The following is a 21,358-nucleotide window of genomic DNA, read 5'->3' as shown; positions in this document are numbered from 1 at the left end:
CAAGCGACCAAACAACGATACATAAGCCTCTGAGTTTTATAGAATAATAGCAAAGTTTATTAGAAGTAATGACAAGCATAGATGGAGGTAAAGAACCTTAAACACGCAGCTCCACGTGGCAGGCATTGTAGTTAATACACATATATAATTAGGGTCTACAGAAGGTATACTGACAAAATGGTGCACTAGGCAAGAATACAATAGAGTATATTTAAGTATATATATACTAACATATAAGTGCATTGTTTATTTGAAAGGAAGAACCTACAGATATTAAATCGTAGACAAGAGTATATAGTTTTACAATGGGATAGAATATAAAGTAATATAAAATAATAAATTGCCCTTGATCATTTATCTATTTAATACTGTATTCAACTAGCTACCATGCAGGACCACATATCAATAATATATCAATAGTAAAAGGTCCACAAGGACCCCGTGTATACATACCAAGAGATCACAGAAAGGCAGTAAGGAACGGAAGACAGGACACAAGGGCATATATTCATGAGCTATAGCTATAGCCCCACGTGTGCAGCTCATGAATATATGCCCTTGTGTCCTGTCTTCCGTTCCTTACCGCCCTCTGACCTGAGACGTCACAGGGAGCGCAGAGCAGGAAGACAGCTGATCTGCGGAGGCACGGGGAGAGGTAAGTATCGGGCTGCCGGGGCCCTGAGCAAGCGGCGGAGAAGGGTGGGCGCTGACACCGCTCTCCTCCGCCCATAGCCCAGCGGGGTGCGCGACCGCCAGTGGGCCCCTCTGCCTGCTCAGGGCCCCGGCATTTGCCCGGGTGCGCCGGGTGCTGACGCCGGCCCTGACTGTACCACAGCCCATAAAATGAATGCCATTTAAAGAATAAAATAAAAATGCCAAAAAGGTTCAAAAAATGATCCAAAAGGTGTATAGAAAAAAACAATATGGTATCATTAAAAATTTCATATCATCCTGCAAAGAATGCGGCCCTTCAAATCACATTTTTTCTATGTGCGGCCCATATAGTTAGCCGAGTTTGAGACCTCTGCTCTATTGTATTCTTGCCTAGTGCACCATTTTGTCAGTATACCTTCTGTAGACCCTAATTATATATGTGTATTAACTACAATGCCTGCCACGTGGAGCTGCGTGTTTAAGGTTCTTTACCCCCATCTATGCTTGTCATTACTTCTAATAAACGTTGCTATTATTCTATAAAACTCAGAGGCTTATGTATCGTTGTTTGGTCGCTTGCTCTTTCATCTATTTATCTTATCAGATTGGTTTATTTTTTTCTTGACATTGTTATGGAAGCATCTTAAACTTGCAATAAATGTGGCGCACTCGCCTCGTTTTCTGTTTCAGCCTAAATTTAGGCTTAGTAAATATTCCCCCCTCACATCATGTCAGCCGCCATCACAGAAGGCCTCATAATACCGGAAAGAAAAGAAGATGGCCTTGTTGTCCATAGCAACCATTCAGAGCTCAGGTTTCATCTGTTGCAGTGCTCAGGAGAAATGAAAGCTGAGCTCTGATTGGTTGCTATTGGCAACATTCACTTTTTCTGAGGCTGAACGTATGACTAGGCCCGATCATGTCAGTCTAATAAAGCGTCAAATGAAGCCGTGCGTCCTGTGACTGAACCGAATGTTCACTGCCGCTTTTCTCATTACAGTATACAATGGTACAGAAGGCGTTGGGTATATATGTGTATATAGATATTTATTTCTTGTGTGTTACCTCTGAGCTATGTTAAAACATTCTGGAGCCATTAACCCGTAAAGGACTAAGCCAATGATGTCCTTAATGACCGGGCCAATTTTTACAATTCTGACCACTGTCACTTTATGAGGTAATTACTCTGGAACGCTTCAACGGATCCCCCTGATTCTGAGATTGTGTTTTCCTGACATATTGCACTTCATGATAGTGGTACAAGTTGTTCGATATTACTTGCGCTTACTTGCGGAAAAAAATGGAAATTTGGCAAAAATTTTGCAATTTTCAAACTTTGAATTTTCATGCCCTTAAATCAGAGAGATGTGTCACACAAAATAGTTACTAAATAACATTTCCCATATGTCTACTTTGCATCAGAACAATTTTGGAAGGAAAAAAATTTTTGGTTCGGAAGTTATAAGGGTTAAAAGTTGACCAGCGATTTCTCAATTTTCCAACAAAATTTACAAAACCATTTTTGTTAGGGGCCACATCTCATTTGAAGTGACTTTGTGACAGAAAATACCCAGAAGTGACACCATTCTAGAAACTGCACCCCCCAAGGTGCTCAAAACCACATTCAAGAAGATTATTAACCCTTCAGGTGCTTCACAGGAACTGAAGGAACGTGGAAGGAAAAAATGAACATTTAATTTTTTTTCACAAAATGTTTACTTCAAATCCAATTTATTTTTTTTTTACACTGCTCCAAAAATAAAGGGAACACTCAAATAACACATCCTAGATCTGAATGAATGAAATATTCTCATTGAATACTTTGTTCTGTACAAAGTTGAATGTGCTGACAACAAAATCACACAAAAATCATCAATGGAAATCACATTTATTAACCAATGGAGGCCTAGATTTGCAGTCACCCCCAAAATTAAAATGGAAAAACACACTACAGGCTGATCCAACTTTGATGTAATGTCCTTAAAACAAGTCAAAATGAGTCTCAGTATTGTGTGTGGCCTCCATGTGCCTGTATGACCCCCCTACAATGCCTGGGCATGCTCCTGATGAGGCTCAGTATTGTGTGTGGCCTCCACGTGCCTGTACTGCCTCCCTACAACGCCTGGGCATGCTCCTGATGAGGTTGAGTATTGTGTGTGGCCTCCACGTGCCTGTATGACCTCCCTACAACGCCTGGGCATGCTCCTGATGAGGTTGAGTATTGTGTGTGGCCTCCACGTGCCTGTATGACCTCCCTACAACGCCTGGGCATGCTCCTGATGAGGTTGCGGATGGTCTCCTGTGGGATCTTCTCCCAGACCTGGACTAAACTACCCGCCAACTCCTGGACAGTCTGTGGTGCAACATGACGTTGGTGGATGGAGCGAGACATGATGTCCCAGATGTGCTCAATCGGATTCAGGTCTGGGGAACGGGCGGCCAGTCCATAGCTTCAATGCCTTCATCTTGCAGGAACAAATGACACACTCCAGCCACATGAGGTCTGGCATTGTCCTGCATTAGGAGGAACCCAGGGCCAACCGCACCAGCATATCGTCTCACAAGGGGTCTGAGGATCTCATCTCAGTACCTAATGGCAGTCAGGCTACCTCTGGCGAGCACATGGAGGGATGTGCGGCCCTCCAAAGAAATGCCACCCCACACCATTACTGACCCACTGCCAAACCGGTCATGCTGAAGGATGTTGCAGGCAGCAGATCAATCTCCACGGCGTCTCCAGACTCTGTCACGTCTGTCACATGTGCTCAGTGTGAACCTGCTTTCATCTGTGAAGAGCACAGGGCGCCAGTGGCGACTTTGCCAATCTTGGTGTTCTGTGGCAAATGCCAAGCGTCCTGCACGGTGTTGGGCTGTGAGCACAACCGCCATCTGTGGACGTCGGGCCCTCATACCACCCTCATGGAGTCGGTTTCTAACCGTTTCTGCAGACACATGCACATTTGTGGCCTGCTGGAGGTCATTTTGCAGGGCTCTGGCAGTGCTCCTCCTGTTCCTCCTTGCACAAAGGCGGAGGTAGCGGTCCTGCTGCTGGGTTGTTGCCCTCCTATGGCCCCCTCCATGTCTCCTGGTAGCGCTTCCAGCCTCTGGGCACCACGCTGACAGACACAGCAAACCTTCTTGCCACAGTTCGCATTGATGTGCCATCCTGGATGAGATGCACTACCTGAGCAACTTCTGTGGGTTGTACAGTCCGTCTCATGCTACCCCAAGTGTGAAAGTACAACCAACATTCAAAAGTGACCAAAACATCAGCCAGAAAGCATTGGTACTGAGATGTGGTCTGTGGTCCCCACCTGCAGAAACACTCCTTTATTGAGGGTGTCTTGATAATTGCCACTAATTTCTATCTATTGTCTATTCCATTTGCACAACAGCATGTGAAATTGATTGTCAATCAGTGTGGCTTCCTAAGTGGACAGTTTTAGTTCACAGAAGTTTGATTTACTTGAGTTATATTCTGTTGTTTAAGTTTCCCTTTATTTTTTTGAGCAGTGTATATTCACAAGGGTAACGAGAGGAAATGGACCACAAAACTTGTTGTGCAATTTCTCCTGAGCACGCCAATACCCCAAATCTGAGGGAAAACCACTGTTTGGGTGCACGACCGGGTTTGGAAGGGAAGGAGCGCCATTTGACTTTTTTAATGTAAAATTTGCTTGAATAATTAGCGGATGCTATGTTGTGTTTGGGGAGCCCCTGATGTGCCTAAACAGTGGAACCCCCCCACAAGTAACCCCATTTTGGACACTAGACCCCTCAGGGAACATATGTAGATGTGTGGTGAGCACCCTGAACCGCCAGGTGCTTTGCAGAAGTTTATAAGGTAGGACCGTGAAATTAAGAAATCTAATTTTTTTCTGCAAAAATGTACTTTTACCCCCAATTTTTTTATATTCACAAGGGTAACAGGAGAAAATGGACGCCAAAATTTTTTGTGCAATTGCTCCTGAGCACGGACATACCCCATATGTAGGGGAAAACTATTGTTTGGGCGCACAGCAGGGCTTGGAAAGGAAGGAGTGACATTTGGAATGCAGACTTTGATGGAATGGTATGTGGGTGTTATGTCGCCTTTGGAGAACCCATGATGTGCCTAAACAGTGGAAAACCCCGACAAGTTACCCCATATTGGAAACTACACCCCTCAAGGATTTTATCCAGGGGTATAGTGAGCATTTTGAACCCACAGATACTACACAGAATTTGATAACATTAGATTGCCATACTGAAAATTTTCATTTTTTTCACAAAAATGTAGTTTTAGCCCCAAATTTGTAATTTTTGCAATGGATAATAGAAGAAAACGGACCCCACAATTTGTTACGCTGTTTCTCCCGAACGCGATGATGCCCCATATGTCATCAGAAATTACTGTTAGCCACATGTCAGGGCTGAGAAGGAAGAAGCACTATTTGGCTTTTGGAGCATAGATTTTGGTAGATTATGACATATGACGGACCTGAGAGGGGGTTGGTTTTGTGTGGGATAAATTAGGGGTTTTATTGGTAACGTTTTGGGGTACATAATTTTCGATTGCTTCCAGAATAAGACTGGATCACAAAATCCCACAAAAATGCGATTCAGTCGAAACCCCCAACGGAACCACCCTCCACAAAGAGGCAGATGGAGACACTTTGGAGCCCGTTTGACATCTGCTCCAGTGGTCTCCATCTTTTTAGGCACACAGAGATCTGTGGTTGTCCACACTTGCGCGCTAAAAAAAAGCCTAAAATGATGGGACATCGCTAGAACACAGACCAGTCCAAAGGGACTCCATTGGCCTCACGAGTGGCTCCATCTGTTTTTCTTTTGTCTGATTTACGGTTGTGGTGAATTTACACGGAGACCCCAACGAAAGCGCTTAGTGGAGAGCGCAGGATAAACGTGAGCCGAGCCTTACTCTGATTTTTTTTGGAGGCAGAATGAAGAAATAGACTGCAGTACCAGAAAAGTTCTTACTTTTATTTTTGTGCGGTTCACCGTGCGATATAAGTTATAAGGCGGATTTATTCTTCGGGTCGGTGTGATTACAGCGCTACCAGATTTATATGTTTTTTTTTTTTTTAGGTTTTGTTGCTATCACACAGTAAAAATGCTTTTTTTTCTTTCTTTTTTTTTAATAAAAAGTAGTCATGTTCATCGCCATATTCTGAGAGCTGTAACTTTTTTATTTTTTGGGAACAGAGTTGTATGATGGTTTTTTTTTTTGCGGGACGAGTTGCAGATTTTTTTGGTACCATTTTGGGGCACATGGTAATTTTTGATCTTTTTTTATTCAGATTTGTCAGACACAGAATGAACAAAAACCAGCAATTCAGTTATTGTTTTTATTTTTTGCGCCGTATGCCGTGCGGTAAAAGTGATAAGACCGATTTGTTCATCGGGTCGGTACGATTACAGCGATACCAGATTTATATTTTTTTTATGTTTTGCTATTTTTACAGACTAAAAACAGTATTTTACAAAAATAACTTGATTTTGCATCATCGCATTCAAAGAGCTGTAACTTATTTTTATGCTGAATGAGCCATATTATGGCTTGTTTTTTTGCGGGACAGCTTGGCATTTTTATTTATACAATTTTTTTTTACATACGACTTTTTGATCGCTTTTTATTCACTTTTTTTGTGAGTCAGTATGATGAAAACGGTCATTTTTGGCGATTTTTTTTTTTTTTTTTTTTTACGCCATTCGCCAAGTGGGCTAAATCATCTGACAGTGTAATAGGGCCGGTTGTTCCGGACGCGGCTATACCAATTCTGTGTACGTTTTTTCGTTAATTTTTGTTTTATCACAAACGCTGCATTTTGAGCGGCGAAACGGATTTTAGTGATATGTGTGCACTTTGTGTTTGTTTGTTTTTTTTACATATTTTATATAACTTTTTTTTTACTTTTTCACTATGTCCCACTGTGGGACATGTCTAATTTTCACTTTGATGACTGGTCTCATACACTGCAGTACTTCTGCACTGCAGTGTATGAGACCTGTCAGTGAGTCACTGTGCCTGTGAGATCCAGCTTAATGCTTGATCTCACAGGCCACCGTACCCTGGGATCATCACATTTGTCAAAGCGTCGCAAATCATGAACATGGGAGTGATTCAAACATATCACCGAGCACGCTGTAAATACTCGGTGCTCGCCCGAGTACACTCGGCGAAATGGTTAACAAAACATAGTCGCTCATCACTTGTCAGCTGTCATATACAGCTGACACCTGCAGGAATCGCCACCGCCGGGCAGCGCTATTCACTTATTCCACTGCAACGCATTTTAACGGCGCTGTGGAATAAGTACCCTTAATGACCGCTGTAAAAATGCGTTACGGTGGTTGTTAAGGGGTATCTGGGGGCCCCAATAACTGCCTGAAACCAAAAAAATAGCTTGCAGCACTTGCTACAGCATCGCTGTGTTCTCCTGCTCGCTTTGCAGCACTTGCTACAGTATGGCTGTGTTCTCCTGCTCGCTTTGCAGCACTTGCTACATGTGTTCTCCTGCTCACTCCGGAACCCTTGCTAAAGCATCGCTGCGTTCTCCTGCTCGCTCCGGAGCCCTTGCTACAGCATCACTGCATTCTCCTGCTCGCTCGAGCCCTTGCCACAGCATCGCTGTGTTCTCCTGCTTGCTCCGGAACCCTTGCTACATCATAGCTGTGTTCTCCTGCTCGCTTTGGAGCCCTTGCTAGAGCATCGCTGTGTTCTCCTGCTCGCTCCGGAGCCCTTGCTACATCATCGCTGTGTTCTCTTGCTCGCTTTGGAGCCCTTGCTACAGCATAGCTGTGTTCTCCTGCTCGCTCCGGAGCCCTTGCTACAGTATCACTGCGTTCTCCTGCTCGCTCCGGAGCCCTTGCTTCAGCATCGCTGCGTTATCCTGCTCGCTCCGGAGCCCTTGCTACAGCATCGCTGAGTTCTCCTGCTCGCACCGGAACCCTTGTTACATCATCGCTGCGTTCTCTTGCTCGCTTTAGAGCCCTTGCTACAGCATCGCGGTGTTCTCCTGCTCGCTCCGGAACCCTTGCTACAGCATCGCTGCGTTCTCCTGCTCGCTCGAGCCCTTGCTACAGCATCGCTGCGTTCTCCTGCTTGCTCCGGAACCCTTGCTACAGCATCGCTGTGTTCTCTTGCTCGCTTTGGAGCCCTTGCTACAGCATCGCTGCGTTCTCCTGCTCGTTCCGGAGCCCTAGCTACAGCATCACTGCGTTCTCCTGCTCGCTCGAGCCCTTGCTACAGCATCGCTGCGTTCTCCTGCTCGCTCCGGAACCCTTGCTACAGCATCGCTGAGTTCTCCTGCTCGCTCCGGAGCCCTTGCTACAGCATCGCTGCGTTCTCCTGCTCGCTCCGGAACCCTTGCTACAGCATCGCTGCGTTCTCCTGCTCGCTCCGGAGCCCTTGCTTCAGCATCGCTGCGTTCTCCTGCTCGCTCCGGAGCCCTTGCTTCAGCATCGCTGCGTTCTCCTGCTTGCTCCGGAGCCCTTGCTTCAGCATCGCTGCGTTCTCCTGCTCGCACCGGAACCCTTGCTACATCATCGCTGCATTCTCTTGCTCGCTTTGGAACCCTTGCTACATCATCGCTGTGTTCTCCTGCTCGCTCCGGAACCCTTGCTACAGCATCGCTGCGTTCTCCTGCTCGCTCCGGAACCCTTGCTACAGCATCGCTGCGTTCTCCTGCTCGCTCCGGAGCCCCTCCTGCAGCATCGCTGCGTTCTCCTGCTCGCTCGAGCCCTTGCTACAGCATCGCTGCGTTCTCCTACTTGCTCCGGAACCCTTGCTACAGCATCGCTGCGTTCTCCTGCTTGCTCCGGAACCCTTGCTACAGCATCGCTGCATTCTCCTGCTTGCTCCGGAACCCTTGCTACATCATCGCTGCGTTCTCCTGCTCGCTCCGGAGCCCTTGCTACAGCATCACTGCGTTCTCCTGCTCGCTCCGGAGCCCTTGCTACAGCATCACTGCGTTCTCCTGCTTGCTCTAGAGCCCTTGCTACAGCATCGCTGCGTTCTCCGGCTCGCTCTAGAGCCCTTGCTACAGCATCGCTGTGTTCTCCTGTTCGCTTTGCAGCACTTGCTACAGCATCGCTGTATTTTCCTGCTCGCTTCCCAGCACTCCGCATTTTAAACCGCTTCCTGCATAGACAGTACTCTGCATCTTTGCGCTTAGAGCACTACACATCCGTACGCCTTGCACACGCTCTACCTGCGCAGCATCCTCATACACGTTCTAGCATCCCATAGGTTCTGATATATTTTGTATGCTGTAGAGCGCTCTGCATCAGTCGTCCTTTCCTCTGTGCTCCATGTTGTAGGGTTTTGCTCTGCCTTCTTAACTCTTTACAGGAACAGTATTCTGCACCCTACCAGCACCATTTGGGGTTCTGCTATCTTCCACGCTTACAGTGCTCTGCAACCGACAAGCAAGCTCCATGTTGCAGAGTCTCACTCAGTCCTAAGTGCTCCACAATCCTTTGGATCCTGAACTTTTCTATCCAGAGAAAGTACTTTGCCTCCCCTGCACACACTGTTCCCTACTCATAGACCGTGCAGCATTCAGCACTGTCCTGCACGCTCCTTTATAGGATTCTGTTCTCTCCTGCCACTGCACCATTCACTACCATCTAACACTATTGTATAAGGTTTTACTCTCTTGCACGCCTCATGGTGCTCTGCATGCTCCACTACTACATGTGGCAGTGATCTGCTCTCTTCTGCATCCTCCCCCCAAGCTCCTTACAGGATTATGCTTTCTCCTTGGATTAAGTCAGCCATGCAGGCTCTGCAGCGCGCTGCCAGCACACAATATACCATGCACTACCCTCTAACACAGTTTTATAGGTTCTGCTCTCTTGTGCTCCGCACCCACCAGCACAGAGCACGCTCCTGCTCGCTCCATGTTACAGGGTGTCACTCGGTCCAGAATTTACCACTGCTCTGCATCCTGTCAGGAGTGTACAAGACTCTGTGGGCCCACACAGCGCTCCGCATCCACTGCTGCTCCTTCTCTTATGACTTTTCATCAGCTGCATAGAATATATAACACAATGTATATGGAGGTTTATTTCTATACAATATACTAGAAAAGGGAACAGGAGAGGACACCGGTAGAGTGACAATGACATCCGCCTCCCACATCACAACAGCCAAATGCACATGGTGGGTTTAGTCTCTTCCCAAGTCTGACTTTATTTAATTTTTTTCAGAAGTGAAGATATTACTGATGGATCCAACAAGGTGGCGGGAAGGAAAACAAACAATAGCGATTCTGGTAAGAATAAGACAGGCAGCAAGGCCGAAATGATGGGTAGAGTAACCTGTTCAAAAACACAGGAGGAAAATAATGATGAGAGTTTGGCAAGTTCTAGGAAGAGCATTATGGCGATAGCGAGGTCCGGCAAGGCTAAGAACCCAGAAAGGTGTGAGGCCTATCAGTGAGAAGCCTGGACAGAGACCAGAGTGATAAGATGGTAGAAAGACAGGAGGACAGGAGCAGGAAAGAACCGGGTGTCGAGAAGGTGTGAGAGCAGGACGGGAGCAGGGTGGCGAGCGGGTGTGAGAGCAGGACGGGAGCAGGGTGGCGAGCGGGTGTGAGAGCAGGGTGGCGAGAAGGTAAGAGAGCAGGACGGGAGCAGGGTGGCGAGAAGGTAAGAGAGCAGGACGGGAGCAGGGTGGCGAGAAGGTAAGAGAGCAGGACGGGAGCAGGGTGGCGAGAAGGTAAGAGAAAGATGGGAGCAGGGTGGCGAGAAGGTAAGAGAAAGACGGGAGCAGGGTGGCGAGAAGGTAAGAGAAAGACGGGAGCAGGGTGGCGAGAAGGTAAGAGAAAGACGGGAGCAGGGTGGCGAGAAGGTAAGAGAAAGACGGGAGCAAGGTGGCGAGAAGGTAAGAGAAAGACGGGAGCAGGGTGGCGAGAAGGTAAGAGAGCAGGACGGGAGCAGGGTGGCGAGAAGGTAAGAGAGCAGGACGGGAGCAGGGTGGCGAGAAGGTAAGAGAGCAGGACGGGAGCAGGGTGGCGAGAAGGTAATAGAGCAGGACGGGAGCAGGGTGGCGAGAAGGTAAGAGAGCAGGACGGGAGCAGGGTGGCGAGAAGGTAAGAGAGCAGGACGGGAGCAGGGTGGCGAGAAGGTAAGAGAAAGACGGGAGCAGGGTGGCGAGAAGGTAAGAGAAAGACAGGAGCAGGGTGATGAGAAGGTAAGAGAAAGACGGGAGCAGGGTGATGAGAAGGTAAGGACAGCAGGACAGAACCAGGATCGTTTTTGAAGAATACAAACAATTTAAGTAAATGAGAATGGAGAAGACCTGACTTGAGAGTTGGGGCCTCACAACCTGGAAGGTCCCCATTACGTTAAAATGTATCAGACGGCATAAAAAAAATCCTAATCAGCTAGAGCAGTAAATAAGCAGTGGATCGATATACACACTTTGTTTTGTATATATTTATACGTAGTATTGACCAGGACACAGGCGTCACCTCCTCTCCCTGGCACATGAGCAGAACTAGCTAATAGATCCTGTAATTCATCAGCCGCCACCTCTCCTCAGACCAGTCAGTCCTAATAAATGGCCTCCGCTCCTTAATCCTATGCAGTGTACTGTCAGGAAAGGTGTCAGCTGAAGAAAGTCAGGAGCAAAATATGGATAAAATAATATATAATACAGAACTCCCCCCGCCCGCCTCCCCATTTTATGTATCAGGGTATAAAATAAAAGTCCAAAAAAAAAAAAATCATAAACCATACAACCCCCCCCTCCCACCCCCATCTGTCCCATACGGCCAGTATTGCTGGATATAAACTGCAGTTCTTCCAAAACACGAGTGGTGCACGGCATCCTCCGGTTCAGCGACCTGTATGAATTCATTATTGGGATGCAGTGCACTGGATATAACACTATTCGGACACTGCATGTCTCCGTGTGCTGTTATTGTATACTGTGAGCAAGCAGCAGAAGTGTTAACGTCAGGACTTCAGCCTGATTTCCACCCGTTTTCAAGGCTCCAACAATTTCATAGCTTGAAAACCTCCATTATACTGAGGCTGATTATGAGTCCCTTCTCTTCAAAGTTCCTGTCCATGATGGGACTTTTACCCCACGCAAAAAGAATAGTCCGGTTCCAGACCTTTTACATCCCCCTCCCCCATGTGTCTGGTCCGGGACCTTTTTTCTTTTTCTTCCCTCCCACCTGTACGGATAATTCTGTCCAATTCTTGTATAACTAAGAGCTGGCTAAATGTTCCACTTGGATGGTGCTGGTGGCGACGGTCAAACATAAGTCCTTGTGGTGATCAGTCTTGAAGGGACTCATGTCAAAGGAGCACTGGGGACCGTCAGACGTGGGGGCCTGGGACACGGGTGTGAAATGCGCTTGTGAGGTTAGGACTTGCGTAGGAGGCGGCTGCGGAGTATCTGGAGCGTTGTGTTTCCTCATGTGTTTCATCAGATACGTTTCCTGGAGACAAGAGAAGAAAATGAGAGAGTGTTTAGCAATCATGGGGATAAGCCGCCATATTTCCCCTTGACCGCTTTCCCAACATTGGCTGTACTTGTCTGGCGGATGTCGGCTGGGTTACACAGATAGCACCTGCCTCCAACAGCAGCGACTGGAGCTAGCCCCCATTGCTGCAGTCAACCTCTCACTGTGCAATTTAAAGGGGACCGGATTATAATAATTTTTATTTATATAGCGTCAACATATTCCGCAGCACTTTACAATTAATTGATTGAGGTGGGATGAAGGCCTCCATCACCACCATCTTTGTACGCCTATGAAGTCCAGAATATGAGGAGGTTGTTAAAGTGATCTAATCTTCTATCTGCCTCCTAATTGTAGGGGCTGAAAACTGATTGTTCGGACCAGCCACATTGGCTGAGCGGCAAAAGAGCTGTGCTCCTCGCCTAGGTACCTGGCACGCTCCGAGACGGCAAAGGTGGCCGGTAATCTAAATAACGAGCTGTGAACTATAATTAATAACTTCTCTGACCTCAAAAACAGAGGATTTATAATAAGAGGTGAAGTGTAAATCACAAGGAAAAAAAAATATCTATATATATCTATATATATATATATATATATATATATCTATATATATATATATATATCTCTATATCTATATACACACACACACACACACACACACACACACACACACACACAGTACAGACCAAAAGTTTGGACACACCTTCTCATTTAAAGATTTTTCTGTATTTTCATGACTATGAAAATTGTACATTCACACTGAAGGCATCAAAACTATGAATTAACATGAAGAGAATGCCAAGAGTGTGCAAAGCAGTCATCAAAGCAAAAGGTGGCCACTTTGAAGAACCTAGAATATAAGACATATTTTCAGTTGTTTCACACTTTTTTGTTAAGGATATAATTCCACATGTGTTAATTCATAGTTTTGATGCCTTCAGTGTGAATGTACAATTTTCATAGTCATGAAAATACAGAAAAATCTTTAAATGAGAAGGTGTGTCCAAACTTTTGGTCTGTACTGTATATACACACACACACATTATATTATATATAGGAATTGCTGTTTGTTAGTCTCTGCACCTCTCAAAAAAAATAAATAAAAAAATAGAATTAGACTTACCGGTAATTCTGTTTCTAATAACCCACCACGACAGCACACAGGATGTAACCCCACCCTAATAGGGACAGGAAATACGGAGGGGTTTAAATAGCCCCTCCACATCCTCCCTCCAGTGTTATTACAAAGGACCACAAGAGTATAGATGCTTCAAATTAATTTTTATTTCTACTGATCCAGCTGTCGTAGAAACAATAAGCAAAGGGGGAGGGAATGACCCGTGCTGTCGTGGTGGGTTATTAGAAACCGAATTACCGGTAAGTCTAATTCTATTTTCTCTAATAACCCCCCACAACAGCACACAGGAGGTATACCAAAGATATACTAGGGAGGGACAATAGCCTGAAGGACCTTCCTTCCGAAGGCTAAATCTCCAACAGACATTAGGTCTAGTCTGTAGTGTTTGGAGAAAGTATGAATTGAGGACGTTGTGGCAGCTCTGAAAATCTGTTTGATGGATGTGCTGACTTTTTCAGCCCAGGAGACAGATATCGCCCTCGTAGAATGGGCCTTGAGCTATGCTGGAGGAGGAAGATCCTGGATCTGGTAAACCTCCGTAATCGCTCTCTTAATCCAGTTGGCTATTGTGGATTTTGCTGATTTCTTTCCTCTGTTTGGACAAATAGGTTCTTGTCTTTCCTTCCTTCTTCTGTTTCCTGAAGATAGTGCAGGACTATTCTCCGAACGTCAAGAGTGTGGAATTATCTTTTTTTGTCTTTTGGGTTGTCACAAAAAGATGGAAGGATTATCTCCTGAGATCTGTGGAAATTTGAGACCACCTTAGGTAGAAATGAAGGGTCAAGTTGGAAAATTAGACGATCTTCCAGGAGTCTCAGGTAGGGTTCGTTGATCGAAAGGGCCTGTAGTTCACACACTCTTCTGGCTGTAGTTATTGCCACCAGGAAAGCCTTTCTCCAGGTCAGCCTGTCCAGTCTTATGGTTGATAAGGGCTCCAAGGGTGGAAGGGTTAACCCTTTCAGAACAATGTTAAGTTCCCAGGGGGAACCAGGTCTGTTACTCTAGGGTGGATGCTGTCATAAATCTCTTCACCCACTGATGTTCCGCTAGTCTTTGATCGAAGTATGAACTGAACGCCGCTACCTGGACCTTAAGAGTACTAGGTCTGAGACCTTTGTCCAGACCTTCTTGTAAAAAGTCTAGAATCTGAGCCACATCAGCCCTATGAGGGTCTGAGTGAGTGGGTGCACACCACCTTAAGAAGGTTTTCCAGATCTTATGGTAAATGGTGTTTGTTACAGGTTTCCTGCTCTTCTGGAGAGTTTTGATGACTTTCTCTGAGAGGCCTCTTGTCTTTAATATCAGGAAATCAGAAGTCCGGCAGCTAGGTGTAATCTCTCGGGATCCGGATGGTGAATCGGTCCCTGGAGAAGGAGATCCTTGATGGGAGGAAGGATTAGAGGGCTCTCCACACTCAGACTGGTTAACGTTCCGAACCAACTTCTTTTTGGCCAGCGAGGGGCCACTAGGATTACTCTGGTCCCTTCGGTCCTTATCTTCTGTAAGGTTTTTGAAAGGATAGGTAGTGGGGGAAAGGCATATGCTAGTTTGAACTCCCATTTGTAAGCGAATGTGTCCACGCCCAGGCAAGGGCCGTTTGGATCCAGGGAGAAATATTGAGGTACTTTTGCGTTCTGGTGTCCGGCGAAGAGATCTACCTCTGGAGAGCCCCATCTCTCGACTAACATCTGGAAGACGTCTGGGTTTAGGCTCCACTCTCCTGGATGAATCTTTGTTCTGCTTAAGAAGTCGGCCTGGATATTGACTGAACCTTTGATATGAAGAGCCGACAAGGATAGAAGATGTTCTTCGGCCCAGGAGAATATTCTTGCTGAGATTGCTTTTAAAGCTTTCTTATCTTGTGCCCCCTTGATGACGAAGGTGGGCTACCGTGGTGATATTGTCTGAAAATATCTGAATGTGAGATTTCTGGACCAGAGGCTCTGCTGCTCTGAGGACTTCCACTACGGCCTTTAGTTGTCTGAAATTTGATGAGCGTTGGCTCACCTCTTTGGTCCATATACCCTGGAATAGCTCTTGGGAGACCATGGCTCCCCATTCCTTTTCGCTGGCATCCACCTTTATGGTTACCAGCGGATTCTGGATCCATGGTACTCCTCAGTTTAGATTTTTTCCGTTCAGCCACCAGAATAGAGAAGTCCTTACTCGTGGTGGTATAGGGATTCTCCTGTTCAGAGACCGTGGAGATCCATCCCAATTCGTAAGGATGTGGGTCTGTAATGTTCGGGTGTGCGCCTGAGTCCAGGCCACCATCTGATATACAGGATATCATAGACCAGAGGACCGACATGGCGTTTCTTAATGATACTGATCTTCTGCTCCTCAGGACATTGATTTTTGCTTTTATCATGACCTGTTTTTGTTTGGGCAGGAATGTCATCTGGCTGTGGGAATCCAATAGTACTCCTAGAAATGTTTTTTTGTCATGGAGGGAACCATCTCTGATTTTTCCTGGTTCACTAACCAGCCCAGAGACGATAGGATCTGAGTGGTCAGCTGTAGATGTTCTCGGAGTACTGGTACTGAGGGCCCGATTAATAACAGGTCATCGAGGTATGGTACTATTGAAATGTTCTGACCCCTGATATAAGCCATGACTTTTGTAAATATTCGCGGGGGTGATGAAATTCCAAATGGGAGAACATTGAATTGATAGTGGACTATTTGATCCCCTTGAGCCACTGCATATCTTAGGAACCTCCTGTGAAGTGGATGTATGGGGGATGTGGTAATATGCATCCTGGAGGTCGATTGTGGCCATGACATGGTCCTGTCCTATCAGAGGGACCGTCGACCTGATGGATTCCATCTTGAATTGTTGGTAGTGGATATACTGATTCACTGGCCTTAGATTGATTATAACTCGGTGTGAGCCATTGGGTTTTTTTTATTAGGAAGAGTCTGGAATAATGTCCTGTGCCTCTCTCTATTGTAGGAACCAGGGATATCACCCCTGAGGACAATAGGTCTGTAAGACCGGATATCAGGGTGGCCTGATGACTGACAGGAGAGCGGTTTCAACCTTATCCTCTCTGGAGGATAGGAGGAGAAATTTATTTTTACTCCGAACTCGACAACCCTCAGGACCCATGGGTCTGAGCAGATTTCTTTCCACTGAGGGAGAAAATTCGAGATGCGGCCCCCGACTGTCCTGACGTTATGGTCTGTTCGGACGTTGGTTTTGGGAGAAAAAGATTTTTGCCTCCTCTACCTTTTGGGTAGCTCCATCGTCCTGTTTTGCCTTTACCCCTATATTGAGGGGTCTGCTCTTGGGAGGGACGAAAAGGCCTCTTCCTCACATTCCTAGGTTCCGGGAGGGCCTTCTTGTCTGAGGCCTTCTCTAGATCATCTAGGGCTGGCCCGAACATGTATTTCCCCTTAAAGTGGATGGAATAGGGCCCTTCTTACAGAGTTTGATAGCCCAGATGCTCTTGCCGCTACTCTCACGGATTCTGCAGAGGTGTCTGCTAAAAACCCCGTAGCCTTCTGTAGAAGTGGTAGGGATGCCAAGAGGTCTTCTCTGGGGTGCCTGAAACTAGGTGTTCCTCCAGCTTGATCTAGCCAACAAGCCATTGATCGAGCTACGCCCGTAGAGACTGCGTTGGTGCTTAATAGTGTTGCCGAGGTCTCCCATAATTTCCTGAGTAGTCCCTCCATTTTGCATTCCAAGGGGTTTTTTAATTGAGAGGAATCTTCAAAGGGCAGTGTGGTTTTCTTTGCTACTCGTGCAATTTGGATATCTACTCTTGGGACTTCAGACCAGCATTATCATTGTCCACAGGAAATCTATCCCTTAACTCGGTAGGGGTATTTAATCTCTTTTCTGGAGATTCCCACTCCTCTAAGACTAAGTCCCTAATATTCTGGTGTATAGGGAACACCAATTTTTTCCTGGAACGTAGCCCCCCAAACATCTGATCCTGTACTGTTTGGGGCACTTTTTCTTCCTCGAGCTCCATAGTTCTCCTTACTGCCATGAGGAGTTCCTCCAAACTATCTGATGGACAATAATCTCTCTCTCGTTGGGAGTTATCAGGGGTTGGACTTAGTTCACCTTCCTCTGGAAGATCTTCCGAGATATACATCTCCTCTTGAGAGTCTTCCTCCCCTCCCTCTGGTGGGCTAATCTTCCTCTTTTTGGCTGCTGAGGGAGTAGATGTAGAACCCTGACTAGGTGAGGGCGTAGGGAGAGAGACCGAGGCTAAGGAGGATTTGATCTCCTGGCGTACAATCCCCTTTATCTCCTCCATTAAGGAAAGTTGTTCCTGCTTTCTATGGAAGGACGATAGTTTTTTTGTACAGATGGGATATCTGCGTGACGGTTTAACTTTTTCTCCAGATGCAGGTTCCTTGTCCCCCTACAAGAGAGGGGAGAAGGGGAGGGGAGCTATAATCACTATTTCCTGCATCTGGGAGATGGACTACCAGTGCCATACTTACTGGGACCGGACCGATGCTGGGCTCTACAGATGCAGAGCGAGAAGCTTCAACAGACATGGTTTTGTCCTACCTGTAGATGTCTTCCTGTCCAGGGCTCCTTTTATGGGCGACCGGACCAGCGCCTCCCTCTGATCAGAGGGCTCCTCCCCCAGTGTCCAGGTGAAGATTTCTGATCACCGGCGGCATTCCGCTCTTCTTCCCCCATAGTTTTTTGATGCGGTTCACAGTGGAACGCAACTGACGGAAGTGACGTCATCATCCACCGCCCGGCGTCATTTCCGGGGCCGCAGCGTGCGCTCCACACCTGGGAGCCGGCATCGCCCGTGCATCCAGAGGGGGAGAGGAGGAGGAGACAGACCGGAGAGCTCAGAGAGGCCTCCGGTCAAAAGATCCTGCAGACCTTGCCCGAGAGTGCAGACTGCAGGAGGGGGTCCCGAATCCGGAGGAGACGGGAGCAGCGCCCTGAGGAGAGGTAAAGACCGCTGGATCCTCCGCTGCCCGGCTAGTAGCTTTCCCCCAGTGCCTGTCGCCGGCCCAGCACACCGGGGATGACCTCTTCATCCCTGATAGGGACAGGGAATAAACACTGGTGGGAGGATGTGGGAGGGGCTATTTAAACCTCTTCGTATTTCCTGTCCCTAGTAGGGTGGGGTTACATCCTGTGTGCTGTCGTGGGGGGTTATTAGAGAAAAAGAAGTATGTACCTCAAAATAGCACCAATAAAAACCTCAGCTTGTCATGCAAAAAAAAAAAAAAAAACGCTCACACAGCTCAATCGATGAAAACAATAAAAAAAAGAGTGACAGGTCTCGGAAATTGTTGACAAACGCCAACATTTCTGATTTTTTTTTCACCACTCAAGGTAAATAAAACTATACGGAGTTTGGCATCGCTGTAATCGTACGGATAACATCACTATATAAGACGGGGATACTACTTCACTGGGCATCCACTGTTTATACAGTGCAGTCCTCTGAAATTAGAGCAAGCAGGAGGCTGGGAAGAGCCATAAGACCCGCTATAACATAGGAGACACCGAGGGATAAAGATAGGACATGGTCATAAAAAAATAAAATATATTAACACGCACCGAAGTGTACGCTCGGCTGCAGATGGAACAGGTATACACTTTTGCGTGTTTGACGGTGTGAGTAGACAGGTGGACCTCCAGCGAGGACGAGTCGGTGTACGCTCGGTGACAGTTGTGGCACTTGAAAGGTTTATCTTTGTTGTGCTGCCTCCTGTGAGACTGAAAGACAAAAAAACACAAGATAAAGAGACGGAGACAGAAAAAAAATAAAAAAGGCACAAAAAAGACGAGGCGAGGAAACATCCGCTTTTGTGGACAATTCCTGGAATAATTTTTCCTTCTTCTGATTATAAGGGATCTCCTTTTCCTTGGGCAGACAGACACTGATGAAGAGCAGTGTGTGACTCTCCCTGTCCGTCCGTCGTCTGCCTTGTATCCTCCCTCCCCATCTATACTTATACACAGCCTGTGTGATTTGCCCCCCCATCCCGTCTGGTGTGTGTTCCCCAGTCTCCATCTTATTATCTGCTTTGTACGTTTTTACTCCTTCCCCCTTGCTTGACTTTTTAAAAGCCTTCAGAGCCGGGAGAGGTGCGCTGTCCAGTGCCATCGGATTCAGCAGGACAGCCAGATATGTGAAGGAATTATGCAGACCTTACATCAGGAAATTAGTAGGAAAAGTGTTTTTTTTTTAAAGACGACTATTGAGGAAGTTTACTAATTTTGCATTTATAAAATAAAGAAAAAAAAAAAAAGACTGTAAAGGTGACCATAGTCTTAAAGATCTCCGCTTCCTGTCAGTGAATGTAAACATTCTAGGTCTTGAGAAAAAGGTGTTAAGCATATCCTGCGTCCACATGTGCACAGATCGTTACTGCTCTCATGCACTGGAATAAGCAGTACACCGGTGGTTTATGAATGGTCTTATGATGAGACTACACGTTGCAATGATTTTTCTGCTGGCATACTGCAAAAATATAGAATTTTTTCTAGTTCCGTGTGGATTAGGAAAAATTCTGCAAACTCTATGTAAGTGTTGCACTAACTGTATGCTGCTCTCCACTGTCACTGTCCTTTACATGGATCCCTTGCTCAGTCTGCAATTACCTGACGTCTAAATGACGTGTGCATGATGTCAGTATCCTGCCCATTGTTCTGTAAATATAGTACATACATGCCAACCTCTGACTTGTGGGTCATATCTGGTCCGTGACACAAGAATCACCACCCCTATGTGGGGCCCATTATTCTGTATGGAGGACTATGCGGGGCCCATTATACTGTATGAAGGACTATGCGGGGCCCATTATACTGTATGGAGGACTATGCGGGGCCCATTATACTGTATGAAGGACTATGCGGGGCCCATTATACTGTATGGAGGACTATGCGGGGCCCATTATACTGTATGGAGGACTATGCGGGGCCCATTATACTGTATGGAGGACTATGCGGGGCCCATTATACTATATAGAGACTATGTGGAGCCCATTATTCTGTATGGAGGACTAAATGAGGCCATTATTCTGTATACTGGTTGGTCCGTGACTTTGTCCAAGTTTTTCATTTTGGCCCTCTGTGTCTTTGAGTTTGACATCCCTGTGCTAGTAGAAGTACCACAGACGTATTGCGTACCGATGTCATCACCCACCTTGGCGTCACATAATGACCGTACCACAATGACACGAAACAAAGACCAATCTAAAGGTGGGGATGGACACATTACCTGCAGATTTGACAGCTGGGTGAAAGCCTTGTCACATCCAGGATGTACGCATTTATAGGGCCTGTCGCCTGTGTGAATCCTGCAGAGAAGAAATAAATAAAAAAATAAAGAATGCCATGAATAAAGCACACTGGCAATAGCAGCAGGCGCGGGACGGCGGCGCAGGGAGGGGAGGAGGAGGATGTTAATGGGAGGAGGGCTGGAATGAGCAGACAGGATGTCATCCCTCCCCTGACCCGGTTTCCATTCAGACACGTGTGCATGCGGTTGGTGGAGGGGAAGGAGGGTGCATGCTGGTGTCGGGGCTCCCCCAGCTCTCTCCTCCGGCCCCCTTACCGTGTATGCTGCTGGAGGTGAGAGAGCTGGCGGAAGGCCTTCTGACAGTAGCGGCAGCTGTAGGGCTTGGCCCCCGAGTGGATGCGCACGTGCTGGGCCAGGTAGGAGCTGTTGGCGAAGGTTTTGGAGCAGTGCGGGCACTTGTGAGGCTTGGACACCACAATATGCACCTTCGTGTGGATTCTGCCAGAACAACACAATGGTTGGGACAGAACAAATTTACGGGAACGGTGTATGCAGCCTGACAATTATCAGCACGAGGCTGGAGGGGGGCAAAACAACGGGGGAGCGGCTGGGGAAATACGGGTCTCTACATAACACTAGGGTGGCGCAAACACAAGGCCACATCGCAGGGGAATAGTCCAAAAGTTGCAAAAAAAAATCCAACTGGTTCTCACTTTTTTTTTTTTGCAACTTTCTGGTTTTGGTCGCGACTCCATCCACCTGCGATGTGGCCGCGTATACCGCAATTTGTACAAAAAGCTTTAGAAAATTGCAGAAATTTCCGCTATTCTATGATTAAAGGGGTC

General features: G+C 46.8%; 1 protein-coding gene across 7 annotated transcripts in view; it reads right to left on the bottom strand.

The window, feature by feature from the left end:
* Positions 1-9,821: 9,821 nt before the first annotated feature.
* The window catches only part of ZNF384 (zinc finger protein 384), a 30,282-nt gene continuing 18,745 nt past the window's right edge, over positions 9,822-21,358 (bottom strand). For 4 of the 7 annotated variants that reach the window (XM_073684878.1, XM_073684877.1, XM_073684882.1 and 1 more), the window contains 4 exons: positions 20,829-21,011; positions 20,493-20,571; positions 18,827-18,985; positions 9,822-12,110 (listed from right to left, as the gene is read on the bottom strand). In XM_073684878.1, coding sequence (XP_073540979.1) covers positions 11,877-12,110; positions 18,827-18,985; positions 20,493-20,571; positions 20,829-21,011 — 655 coding nt within the window. In that variant the 3' untranslated portion in view covers positions 9,822-11,876. The remainder of the gene's footprint in view (positions 12,111-18,826; positions 18,986-20,492; positions 20,572-20,828; positions 21,012-21,358) is intronic. The other 3 variants (XM_073684881.1, XM_073684884.1, XM_073684883.1) reach the window with 1 other exon arrangement.

The sequence above is a fragment of the Phyllobates terribilis genome, unplaced genomic scaffold (genome assembly GCF_046119375.1).
Source record: "Phyllobates terribilis strain yellow unplaced genomic scaffold, ASM4611937v1 Scaffold_5__5_contigs__length_657084704, whole genome shotgun sequence".
Classification (NCBI taxonomy): Eukaryota; Metazoa; Chordata; class Amphibia; order Anura; family Dendrobatidae; genus Phyllobates; species Phyllobates terribilis.
This window is presented reverse-complemented; position numbering and strand designations above follow the sequence as displayed.